The sequence below is a fragment of the Dunckerocampus dactyliophorus genome, chromosome 10 (genome assembly GCF_027744805.1).
Source record: "Dunckerocampus dactyliophorus isolate RoL2022-P2 chromosome 10, RoL_Ddac_1.1, whole genome shotgun sequence".
In the NCBI taxonomy this organism is placed as follows: Eukaryota; Metazoa; Chordata; class Actinopteri; order Syngnathiformes; family Syngnathidae; genus Dunckerocampus; species Dunckerocampus dactyliophorus.
In genome coordinates this window covers 15,959,616-15,972,766 of record NC_072828.1, presented here as the reverse complement: position 1 = coordinate 15,972,766, position 13,151 = coordinate 15,959,616, and the positions used below count along the sequence as shown (strand labels likewise).

Here is a 13,151-nt window from a genome sequence, read left to right as displayed (position 1 = left end):
TATTGCAAATTAACACTCTGCTCGTCGCTTGTGTACGGCCACCGCCCACGCCTCCTTTTGCTCCTGAGGTTTGCTTCTATGAATAATAATGTCGCTGTCCGTGTCAAGCTAATGTGGACTATTACACCACAGGGGTTGTTTACAGTCCACATAAGACTTGACATGACAATGAGGGGGACAAAGGCTGAGGGAATTTGAACCCATTTAAAATTAATTCATAAATCAAATAGCGGCAGTGGAAAATATTGTCAAATAATGTATAATGGTCAAGCTTTGGACTGCTCCTTTTAATAATATAATTACAGTTAGAGTAAACAAGCTGCTGAGCTATCATCATGTTCCTTCCAGTTGTCCCCATATATTTTCATATAGTCATCCATTATCATAATGACTACAGGACAGAACAGCCAAAACAGTGCTGCTGCTCACCATAAAGCAGTGGTTCTCAATTATTTTCTGTCATGCCTCTCCTTGGGGACATTTTCTGAATCATCTGTTTAAGTGGAATGTAGATTTAAATGTCTACTTAGTTGTCATATTTGGAGGCGTTCGAAATCACCATGGATAATCGCTAGCGCGTAGATGCGATTTTCAGTGTATGTTAGCATCGAATGAGTGCACTTGTTTCAATGCGTTTTGTTTATGTTGAATGTCACAGAGAAATCATTTCTATCATTTGTAAGTCATAATTGACACGCTTTACGTCTGTATGTTGAGTTTATTTGTGCTTCAAAGTGAAAGTTCTGAAATGGAACTCAACTGGAGTCTTTATTGAGAACTTGTTAGCTGTCTGCTGAGCTAGCAAGTACAGCAGAGGCAGTGGACAGTGTGAAACTATAAAACCCAAGCTGCACTGAACGCATCAGTTAAGAGACGTGCCAATAAACAACAACAATGGAGGAGAGCAAGGGTTTTCTGTACTTACAGTACATATCAGCAAGTGGCAATTGGCCATGGTAAGGAGACCATTTTCATCCAAGAGTACAGCAAAGTGGAAACTGTGGCATATACTGTAATACTGCAGCGAAGAAAAAGAGTGATCAGAAATGGTTGCCTATGTGATATCAGGTACTAAAAATAGTACTTGCTAGTACCTGTTTTTTCCAAAGGAAAAGCTTCAGTCACGATGAGACCCTTGCTAAGCACCATGCAGTTACTTGTGGTAAGGGGCATATGGTAATAGTAATGGTTTTATTGATATCGACTTGACACTTGACAATTTACATTAAGGAACATCACGTTTACACTTGCACAGCTCAACATGTCTGAAATGTATGGTAACTGTCTCTAGCCTTAGGCCCAAAACTGTCCAAAGCAGTACGATCGAGGAGGAGCGAGACGCGAGAAGCTGCATTCTGCCTCCTCTCGTCCTTAACTAGTTGATTGCCGCGTTGCGAAAGTCACTCCTTCAGACAGAAACCAATTCTGTAGCCAGAAAGAGTAGCCATCTCCAGGGTTTAGTCCTAATTGGCCATCACGCTTACATGGAAGAATGCAGCCATTGCTACTCTTCCCACTTGCAACGCATTAGACATTATTGGTACTGTTCAGCTATATCAATAACATATTAATGCGCTTGGCTCATCACGGCGACTGAATTCGAAGCCCCATCTTGACATTTCTTCTTTAATTTCTCTCCCAGTACTGATGCTTACTCACAGCTTCACTTCTCCTGGCACGTATCGACAAGTCAATTGTATGTCTCTTAGCCCAGTTGACATGGCACTATTGATTGTTTGAGTCTGTCGCCATGATGCTGTGGACTGTTTTTTTAAGAGTGCAAAATAATGGACAGTAAGAAGAAGGCACTCAAGCTCTAAAAGCCCACTCAACACTATATACCGGCAAACACTATTTAAAAACGCAAATAGCATTTATCGGCTGTGGAGCTGTGTATTCTCAGGAGTTCATTCAAAACAAAGAACAGCGTAATTCAGTTTCATTTATATGAAGCTAAACAACAACAGCAGCAGAGATCTCAAGACTCTTTTCTACCAGCATGCTTTTTTTATTTTTAAAGAAAGACAGTAAAAGCCTTATATGAAAACACAGTGGTGAGAAAAAATACTAATTGCGGGGTGGCCATCTTCCTCGACTGGTCTGGTAGACAAATAAACAGAGCGAGGCAGGTGGACAGGGGTAAGTATTGTGTGTATGGGTGGGGGGCGGCAAGATAATCTTTAAATAGAACTGGAAGGGCACTCATCAACATAATCCAAAAGGTACAGGGATACAGTCGTCCCTTGCACATTGCAGTTCAAACATCGCTTCTTCACTCCATGTTGTTTTTTTTTTTATTATTAATTAATTATTAAAAGAAGGCTGTTTTGTGGTTGGCTATAGACTATTATTAGTCAAAAATTATTAAAAGACAAGTTAAATGTAGTATTCTGGTCACCAGGCGTCAGTAATGTTACATTAATGAGACATGGCATTAGATGAGATTACTGTGAATTGCATAAGTGTATAAGCCTCTGCTTTTTTCTCAGACTTTGAACCCTGCGGCTTATACACCGGTGTGGCTAATATGTGGCTAAAAACTACATTTCCCATGGTGTGGTGTTGTCATGTTCTAATCTCGTATACTTCAGAACTATTACCAATTGTTTAAATATGTAATTCGGAAAACGCTACTACTAAGATAGTTCATCATGTGGGCAAAAAAAAAGTTCAGGAAACAACCAAAACACGCCAGGAAGACACCATTCTCGGCGTTCGCTAACCCTGTCGCTGTCGTTACACACACTTGAGTGAGCAACATCAATCACAGTTTATACGATAACCAAATGTAAAACATTGTTGGATATGGAATTATTCAATAAACACCATAAATATACCGCCAAGATTGCAAAGCCTCTTATGATGAATGAAAACAAAAAGGAAATGTAACATATAAAAGCGGAGACGTACCTCGATAGTAGCATTTCATCGGGGGGTAGCATTTCTGGAACCTAGTTGTGCTGTAGATGGAAGAGGTTGGACGTGTTGCCTTGGGTGGTTCCGACAGTTTTCATGCACACTTTGCGTTTTGTGTTCTTTTGCTCAACATCATCTTTGTGGAACCTAAAATATTTCCAAACGACAGAGGTGGAATTTATTTTCGGAACAAGTACAACAGGGTAAATTTTGTTTATTTTATTTTATTTATTTCGACTTATGTTACTTCGTCTACGGATGTGTCAGACGCTTCTTCATGTGAAACATCTGTCATTTCCTCATCGTCTGTTTCCTTTCTTGTTCAGACTGGATGGGTGGAGTCACGTGACCACACACGCTGTACCTTGTCTTAAAGGGGAATGAACATAGGCTACCACCGCGAACAGTCAAAAGAGACAAAACTGTCATGTTTCGCAGGACAGGAGCGAGTGTTTCCTGTCCTGCGCCCTTATTTTGGCGAGGTGTAGTTCCGGTGCGGTGGAAGTTACAGCCGCTTCATGCCTGGTATCCGCACACCTGCGGACAATTTGTATTAGCGGCGGTTAAAAGGCCAGCGCCAGCGTTTGTGCGGCGCTGGTTCATTGTTTATGTCCTGGTTGATGAACCTCGTTGCTCTGCCAGTGCTGTCACCTAGACTTACCATATCTGTTACTTTTGAATTGTTTTTCCTTTGTCACTTTTAGTTTTGTTCCTGTTGCTTTGTGCAATAAATTATTTTTATTTCTGCACCTTGCCGCCTCGTCTCTGCATACCGGGGGTCAAGTCTCCGACAGCAGCAACCCCCGCCGTGACAAAAACAATACTTTTATTTTGTTTTTATTAAAACACCGAATTTACAGACATGGGCAAAATTATCTCGGTTATCGTATTAAATTTCGTAAATTTTCGCTTTATCGCCCAGGCCTACGTGTTGTGCACATTCGCAATGAACTCGGAGTGACAAGCTTAAGTTAAGACAGTGGATTTGAGGATAAGCGGCATAGAAGATGGATGGATGGATGCCAATGAATTTGGCTGTCAAGACAAGGAAACATGGCTGCTTCACGTAGGACTACTGCCATTGAAGCAAACAGCTCACAGAAAGAGAGCGAGACGTCATGTTAACAGAATTAGGATGCTGTTAGGACACGGATTCACCAAGTGTTGGATTGTTCACCCACTAATAGGGAACGTGAGCTGGGATTAGACTGTCGTGAGACAGGTTCGTTTCACCCTGTTGATGATGTGTTCTGTTGTATGAAAAGTTTAAAAAATCTTTCTGTGCAACTTCTTTCTGTGCACTAAATATCTCATTTTGCATGTGTCTATATTTCTGAGGTATAACGTTTGAGTGTAGTTTGTAAGATGACACGGTGAGTCAGACTGTTATATTGAGTAATGACCTCCTGCAATTTCCAATGGGTTGACAAACTCGACATGAATTTATTCACAACTCATGATTGGCTCCTGTTGATTAAAGAGCTGACTGTTCCTCACGGACTCATGCGCGCCACAATATGCCACTTTATGATGTGGATATATCGACTCTTTCCTTGCTTCTTCAAGTCGCAAGCTCTTGTTGCGATGTCAGCGTTGCGTTTTGCCAGATGCTTGGATTGTAGAAAATTTGCAAACATCCATTTCATTTGGCTTTGGCATTTGCCCTGGGCATAATTCGGAGACCTGTCAGGATCACATAATTTATTCATCCCATCAGTTGTATTCTTCATATGCTCAATGATTATTTTCTTTGCTTTTTTCTCTTCCTTAAAAACGGCATACAATGTAGCGTTATCATCCAGTAGGTACCTTCATATCTTTGCTCAGTGCGCTATTTTCCACATGGATCTCAGACAAGCTCCTCTTGAAGCTGGTATTCTGTGATTGTACATTTCCAATCTGTATTTGCAGTCTTCTTAGATGTTGCCTTATTTGTGCTACAGTTTCCTGCAGCCCCTCTGCCATCGGGCTCTTCGAGGCGCCACGTAATATTGAATCATTCTCATTCAACGGCATATATGGCCCTGTTTGGGATTCTAGACGCGGCTTTCCTGGGCCAGAATAATTTAGCTTTTTGCGTGACATTGTTGCTAGGCAACGGCTTTGAACTTCAGCATAAACAGTTAGCTTGGCTTGCTCGTGGACATCGGCACTCGTAACTCGTTTATTTCAACAAATCCACACCTCTCACTGGTCCGAGTTCAAGTCGAGGGTGTCAGCAAGCTGTTCTTATCATGTGATCCCGAAGTGTGGTCAGGAAAGCGCCAAAAAAGTTAAAAACTCCAGTAGCGACAGTAGAGCTCCTGCCATGAACGTACAACAACAACAAAAAAAAAATGACTACATAGGACCACTGTCATGTCAAAAGCCACAAGGTAAGCAGATCTGCAGTGTTGTTGGATGCAGGGATTGATAGACCGCTCCATTTGCTGCTTGAAGGATGAAGACTGTAATGTCCTGACTTCAGGGTTCAGACCTTAAAGGACACGCACATGGCTTCTGATTGCTGCTGCAGGATAGGGAAGCGGGGAGAACAGTGGCTCATTTGCATGGAACAGGACATTCACTCCAAAACCCTCTGCCCTGAAAAGGGTTATTTAGACAGGTTTTCACGTGTGGTGTAATTTTTCAGCATTAGGGTATTTTGACTAAAACTGGTCACAAATATGTTATTAAAATATATGTGCTTAATATATCTCTGAACTGTTTTAATCTGTGAAAAAATGCCTCCTCTATGCCACATTAATGATAACCTTTAATAACGACTCAAAATAATCCACAAACTGTATAAATAATACAGTCTCTTATCCTAGGATTCAAGGAACTTTACGCATGAAGTAGCACGAAATATAGTACTCGAGGTCCCAGATTTAGCTCAATAAAATAAATGAGCAAAAGGCCGTCTAACTAACCAACTATACCAAAATAGAAACTAATGTAAATCTACTAATGTTGCTCTAATGCAGTGTCTAATGAAGTGATAGCAAAAGTGAACATGCTCAAGAGGGGATGAGTGCAAAGCAGTGTGAGTGCGAGCCATTTTTCCTTATTTTTGTACATATAATAATGCGAACGGAATTGTTTTACACTGCTCTTTCTGTGGATATGCAGACCACAGCTTCCATCTCGGTGGGGGTCTGCGCTCCACCGAGTGCCATGGTAGTTGTCCTACCGTAGCATCAGACAGCGCGAAAGTGCTGCTGCAGGAAACAACTGGCACTTTGATGCTGCTTGGAGAAAAGTGTTGAACCAGCCATAAAAAATACACCCCCAATGAGAAGTACACTAGAGTATATACACAGTGTACTGTATTTTATTACTATGAGCAGGAGTGCTTATATATTCATAGAGCACTAAGTCTACCCCGGAATGGTACCTTGCTGTTCGTGTCCCTGAAGAATATGATGATGTGTGAGAACCCAATTTTTCTCTCTCATGCACACATTAGCCAGTAAGATTACATGTCTGTTTGGAAAACCTCCCACTGCCTCCATATTTCTGGCAAGGGAAGTTGGGCGAGCTCCATGAGGCCTGTCTTATGTCCCGATAGCCGAGAGTGCTAATGTACTCACTGCCACCTTGCTATCCATTTTGCACGGGTCGCTGTCACTCTCCTTGACAAAAGGCAGCATCAAAGGAGCCGTATTAGCAGCCGGACACCCACTGGTTTCATGAGAGTTGATGGTCGTCATGGGAGCAGCGCCGCATGAACGGCAGGCAGAGGTTGGAGGTGATGGAACGTTAGATGGACACTTCTGAGGCTATTTCTTTCCCCATTTAAGTGGAATATGTGCTTCGTTCACAGCTTGGGGAATCATGCTTTACGGTGTTTCCAATTCCAATCAGAAGGCACTTAGAGAAGAGGTCCTTGTTAAAGAGCAGCAAGTGGTGCAAAAAGCACTCAAACATTGAACAGTTGGACATGTGCATTCAAAAGTTTAGGGGTCCAAATAAGTTCACCCAAGTTAAGTCATTAAGTTCAAAATTGAAGGATGCAGGGGGCCACATTGATCTATGTTGTGCATTTAGATTTAAAACCAATCTAATGTGGGTCAATATATATAAACTATCTGAATAAAACACCAAGTCGTAGCTTTGTGTTTTTTGTTACAAAGCAAATTACTGTAATATCTGCTAAAACACCTCGTTATAATGAATACATTTCATTTTTACAATATGCCAAGGGCCACTAAAAATGAGCTCTGGGACAAAAATTGCCCCTGGGTCACATACCTTGGCCATAAAAAAAAAAATAGACGACTATTTTTTTTTCCCAACGAATTTATAAGGATTTATAACGACTTCTGCCCCAAGCAAGCCAGAGCCTTTCTCCCTGTCACTCACACACACCAGTGACCTGGGCCCGTATTCACAAAGCATCCTAAGGCTAAAAATAGCGCTTAGTGACTCTTACAAAAATCTTAGCGTTCCTTGGATTCTAAGATTTTTCTTAGAATTTTTACTTGCTAAGATAAAAGTTATTCACAAAGTGTCTTAGACCTGTCTTGAGCTCCTCAGGTGGCAAAATGTTAGAAGCAAGGGGGGAGGACTTTTAAGAGGCCTAAGAGTCAGGAATTACAAGAATGGCTGACAGTTGAGTCTGTGTCCACCATTAATATCAAATACATTAAGTAGTAAAATTGCCAGCATGGACAGTGACCATAACAATAAGCACATCAATATAATGGGCATGTGAATGAGGGACGTTCAAACGTTTTGAAGCTGAGTCATAATTTATTTTATTTTGCTGAGTTTGATCATCATTACATAAAATGAATGTCACGGTTATACGTGTCTTAATACATTCCAAGTTTTATAAGTGATCGCTTGATTTTACTGCCCATTCATTATGAGGTCTTTGGTCTTTGGTCTTTCCCCCTTTTTGTAACAACCAATCACAGCGGGGTCAACCACACCTCTTCACCAAAATAAAAGTTTCAGAAGCGATTCTTGGAAAAGTCGCATTGCCTTATATCGTCTTATATTCAGGTCAATACGTTATACAGTCGTCCCTCCCCACTTCGAAGTTCCAATTTCGCGGCTTCACTCAACCGCAGTTTTTCAAAAATATATTAATGAATAAAGCATGCTGTTTTGAGGTTGAATACGGCCTATTATTAGTCCAAACAAATGCATGTTTAAGCTAATGTTGCATATTTTTGGGCTAAATTAAGCATTTTCAAGCATATAAATGGCTACATGAACTAAAATACAAATATAAGGCATTCAAAAGACACCTTCCACGATGTTGACATAGTAGTCTAGGTGTCAGTGTTGTCACTGTAGTGTTCAGTGAGACACACAATCACCAGACTCAATTGCCAGAACAGGCACAATAATCCCTAATAATAATAATAACAATAATAATAAATTCTTCACCTTGTCACGGATCTCAAAGAAGCTCCTTCTGAGACTGTCAACCTGTGATCTTAGATCTTGCCATATTTCCTGCTCTGGCACTTTCATTTTCTCTTTCATTGCATCCTTCAAAGCTCAATATGAAATCCTTCTCATTCAAAGGCATATTTGGCTGTTTTTGTGTTTGGACCCGGATTTCCAAGGCCGGTATCATTTAGCTTTTTGCATGACATTGTTGCTAGCGGCTCCCGGCACTTGTAACTTGTTTATTTGAAGGAATCTGTACTTCTCACCGCTCCGAGGTCAAGTCAAAGGTATCAGCAAGCTGTTCTGATCTTGTGATCCCGACATGTGGTCAGGAAATCACCAACATCGTTCAAAACTCCAGTAGCAGCAGCAGAACTCTTGCCATGAACATACTTTCCAGTCAACAACAACAGAAAAAAAAGATGCCTTGTTTACTCTTATGTCTATACCATATTGGGTAATGCGAGTGTAAAGGTGACTATGGGGTTTTATTTCATATCTAGAGGGATCTAATAATGTTAAGAGCCAGGGATGTCCGATATTGGCTTTTTTGCAGATAACCGATATGCCGATGCCGATATCAGCCAATACCGGTAGTAATATGTGTAACATCACATATCTCCTGAAATTAACACATATCTGTTATGAAGCTAATGGATACAGCCTCAGCAATTTGCTTGTCAACGTGGCTGTAAACAACATTGCACAACATTGTAAAACATTTCAGAAATACTTGCGATGAGGCTGTGACATTTGTATTAAAAGTCAGAGTAGCCATTTACATTTTTTCCAAAAAGTCCAAGGAAGAAAATCAAGTGTCATGATCACGTAGGCCTAGCACTCTTAGTGCAGCAGCAATGGCGGAACCAAACATTTTTCATTAGGGTGGCCAAGGTGAGACGATTACTCACATAGGGGTGGCAATAAGGTGATACCTGAAATGTCTAGATGGCGAGCGGGGTGGCGGGAGAGTGGCTGTGGCTTCGAGTGGCCACCCCTGGCCACCACGTAGCTCCGCCACTGTGCAGCAGCACACTGTATTCGTTTCCACGCCATACTACAAATTGCTTGTACACAGTAATTCCGGGCCAAAATTTACATATTTTGCACCATCAGATTTTAATGAAATTTCATCTGCAGATAGATATTAAAGTGAATTTATATCCTACATACCTTTTTTCTTGTCCTGAAGCGCCGATCAGTATAAATCCGATGCGAAATTGAAGAGGAGGAAGTAATCTACCTAAAAAACATGTATACGAATGAAAATACTACCAATATCATATGAAAAAGTAGCATTTTCACGGACAGGTTTTGCTTCACATCGCATGATATTTAGAAAATGGATGGATGGAAGGAGCAAGCCAGCTTGCTATTATCCACCCACATTTGTTTACACGATTGAGAGGCAGTTTGATGAGGTCATAATTTGTGTGCCAGCAAATGCGGCCTATATACAGCATTATGTTTATTATCAGCTTCATTATAGGGAAAATTCCCGATACCAATATTGACCGATATTACATTTTTGATATAGATTTAAATGGAATTAAATGTAGGTAAAAGGTTAGTTAAAATTAGAGAAAATAAAAAACTACAATAAATTACAGTGGTACCTCGGTTTTCGTTATTAATTTGTTCCAAAAGGTCCAATGAAAACCAAAACGTTAAAAAAAAGTATTTATCGACACAAAAGGTACAAATAAGACAAAATAGCATATTTTTCCCACGATCCAGTACTGGTCTGTAAATCGTGCCATGAGAACCACATGTGATCTTGTAAAGTTTTGTAATGAATCCCAACCTATTTTTGTCATTGAATGTCAAATTTGAATGAAAAGACCATTGAAGAAAGGCCACTGTGTGAGGCCAAGCAGCATGCGACATTGTGTTTTTAGCTTTGAGCCTTTAGTCGCTGTGTAATGCAAATGTGCTCAGGTGGCTGAAGCCTGGCGCTGGTGTTTTCCTCCTGCACAGATGGAGCAGTGTCAGTGCATTATGATGATGATGATGTCCAGAGGGCTTTATGTTTATGATTCTCACATCTTGTACATGCTCATGTTTTAATAGTCTAAGCTTGACTTCACTAAATACCAGCGTGGCCTCCCCGAAAACATGTCTGTGTTGTAAAAGCGTGTGCTTGTCTAATCCCCTGGCCCTCTCCGCCTCAGGTGTGGTCTATCATTACCGCGCTCCTCCTGACCGTTATGCCCTGTCCTTTGCCGACGCCAAGAGGGTGTGCGTGGAGAACTCAGCGACCATTGCAACACCCGGTCAGCTTCAAGCCACTTTTGCAGACGGCTACGAAAACTGTGATGCGGGGTGGCTGTCGGACCAGACTGTACGGTGAGCCTATTCCTGCTGTCACTATTAGTACATATGATAAGATAAGATATGCCTTTATTAGTCCCACAAGGGGAAGTTTCAGGTTTACAGCAGCGAAAGTACAAGAGCACACAAGAGCACATAAAGGGCAAAAACAGGGTAATACAAATCAGAGGTTTTATACACTATATACAGCTATATGTATGTTGACTAAGTCACAGCTTTACCGTATTTCACGGTTATTGCACTTGTTTATTACATGCTTAATTGCACGGTTATTGTACAGGATTTTTTGGGGCGTTTTTTATTATAAGGCATATTGAGACATATCATAGACATACTGAGCAATGATACGTTGTCATTACAATTGATATTACCAGTCCTTATGAAAAGGGCAAAACATGTAGGTTGTGATGTGCCTGTGAATATTCTCATTCATCCAGGTCATTGTATTCTCAGGGCATTCCATCGATCGCAACTGGACTGTTCAGGTTGTCTTATAAGACGTTTCCCCTCTAATCTGCGCAGGCTTCATCAGTTCATGCTCAAAGACTAGGTGGTACACAAACCAGTCAAACTAGATAGGACAACTCTATTCTGCAGGTTATGATAATACCTGAACTGATCTAATGAGATCCAATGCAGGAGCTGTGCCGAAAATAAACAAGAAACTAAACAAAATGGCCCATATCCCTAAAAAAAAAAAAAAAAAAAAAAGCACCTGCAAACTAAAATGGCTGACTCATTGTGAGTTTTTTGACAATTTCCTCTCCTGTCATGACAAATCTTGCATATTTATTTGAAGGTAGACTATACCATTCATGCTAAGATGACAAATAAATGCCTTAGCGGAACCTATATCATGATCTGCACCAACATTTGAGGGGCCCTTCCTTAGCTCATGCCATACCCTTCCAGCTATTGTTTTATGTTTTTTGTAATTCTGCTATGGAAATAATTAAAGTAGTACTTAGACGTATAACTTACAAGGGACATACTGTGAAGTTTAACACCTGAGGCTCACTTTTCCTGTCCCGTTGTGTTGACAGCAATTGTCCTCTGACAAGTATTTTATATGCCAGACCAGATGTTGACACGGATGCCGTGATACATCCAATTATCTGATAGCTTTGCTGAGTTTTATGTGAAAGGCACAGACGAATAGCTGTTATGGCTTTGATGCTCCTGATTTTGTGGAGTGTCTGAAATGATTTGTTTTGGCTTACTTTTTGTCCCGTATGGCCTTGAAGCCAGCACTCCCATTTATTCAGTCTCGGGAACAGCACTGGAGATCAGTGCACATTAAGCATTGTTTTATCCTAATCATTCAGTCCGTTTTTGCTTTATGAATGATCCCTGTATGCAGAGACAGGCTCAATGTGCAGAAAAAAATAAAATAATAAAAAAAGAGTCTTTTAACTAGCACAAGCAGGTGACGACGCTGGGTTTATAAACCCAACTTATGGCTAATATAGCACAGCTGCACACACAACTCCAGTGGTGTAAAGTGGCTGCTTCTTACACCCGGCAAAAAGTACAGCAAACTAAAATAAAAGCGCAGAACAGGACGTGACATCTGTGCTCACTCCACCTGTTGACATCAGTAATCAGCACTTTTATTTACATTTTAATTTCAAATGGCGTTCGAGCCAGTCGTCAAGGAGACTGCCTTTTGTCTCGCTTTTTCCACCAATCTCCTGCTGTTCTCCCGTTCCCTTCCGTCCTGCGCTCCCCTTGTTTTCACTGGGGAGATGGCTAATTGGTCTGCATTGAGGAGGCTGAAAGTGAACATCAGCCAAGTGTCCAATTAATACCGAGATAGAAAAAAAAAAGGAAAAACAGGCATTGATTCATCACGCACCAAGAAGACAGCTGGTGGCTGGGAGGAAAGACTACAAGACGCAGTTGTCCTCGTTATCCTCTCATGTGTCAGAGAAAAGTAGGGTTCATAGTTGTGCAAGTATTTTTGGTGCCCTAGCCCAATCATTGTAATCAGCGTCTGGAGTACTGCTCCAATCAATGCTCCTGTGCAACAATAGCTCATGCTCGAGACCACAATATGGATCATCCCACAGGCACAGCAGTCCGCCAGTGATGCCTTTGGTAATGGTCATAGTAATGGTTTCGTTTATTTCCAGCATGCTTAACAAGGTTACTTTGAAGTACATCACATGTTTACACTGGCACAATTAAACATGTCCAAAAAGGAGTAGGAAGAAGCAGAGCTTATTTAGTCCTACCCCTTCTTCATGTCTCACCAAGTACTGATTTTGACTTTGTTTACCTCCTGTGTTTAACATGCACCAGGTTACCATTTTTCCAAGGGAGAAAATAAGTGATAGTAAATTTATTAAGAGTTTGTAGATAGCTTATTCAGTAATAAAGAAATAAATAGCAATTCCTTATTGTATAAGTAAACATTGTACCCTCTCCTTGACTTCTTGCCTCTCCTTCCCATTCATATGTTTGGACACAGTGGGGACGGAGATGGATGACTCATTATTGGGCAATAAAATGAACAACTT

The 13,151-nt window shown here is 40.9% G+C and overlaps 1 protein-coding gene across 2 annotated transcripts in view; it reads left to right on the top strand.

The window, feature by feature from the left end:
* ncanb (neurocan b) overlaps positions 1–13,151 on the top strand; it is a 202,194-nt gene that overhangs the window by 89,848 nt on the left and 99,195 nt on the right. For both annotated transcript variants that reach the window (XM_054789127.1, XM_054789128.1), the window contains one exon: positions 10,473–10,647. In XM_054789127.1, coding sequence (XP_054645102.1) covers positions 10,473–10,647 — 175 coding nt within the window. The remainder of the gene's footprint in view (positions 1–10,472; positions 10,648–13,151) is intronic.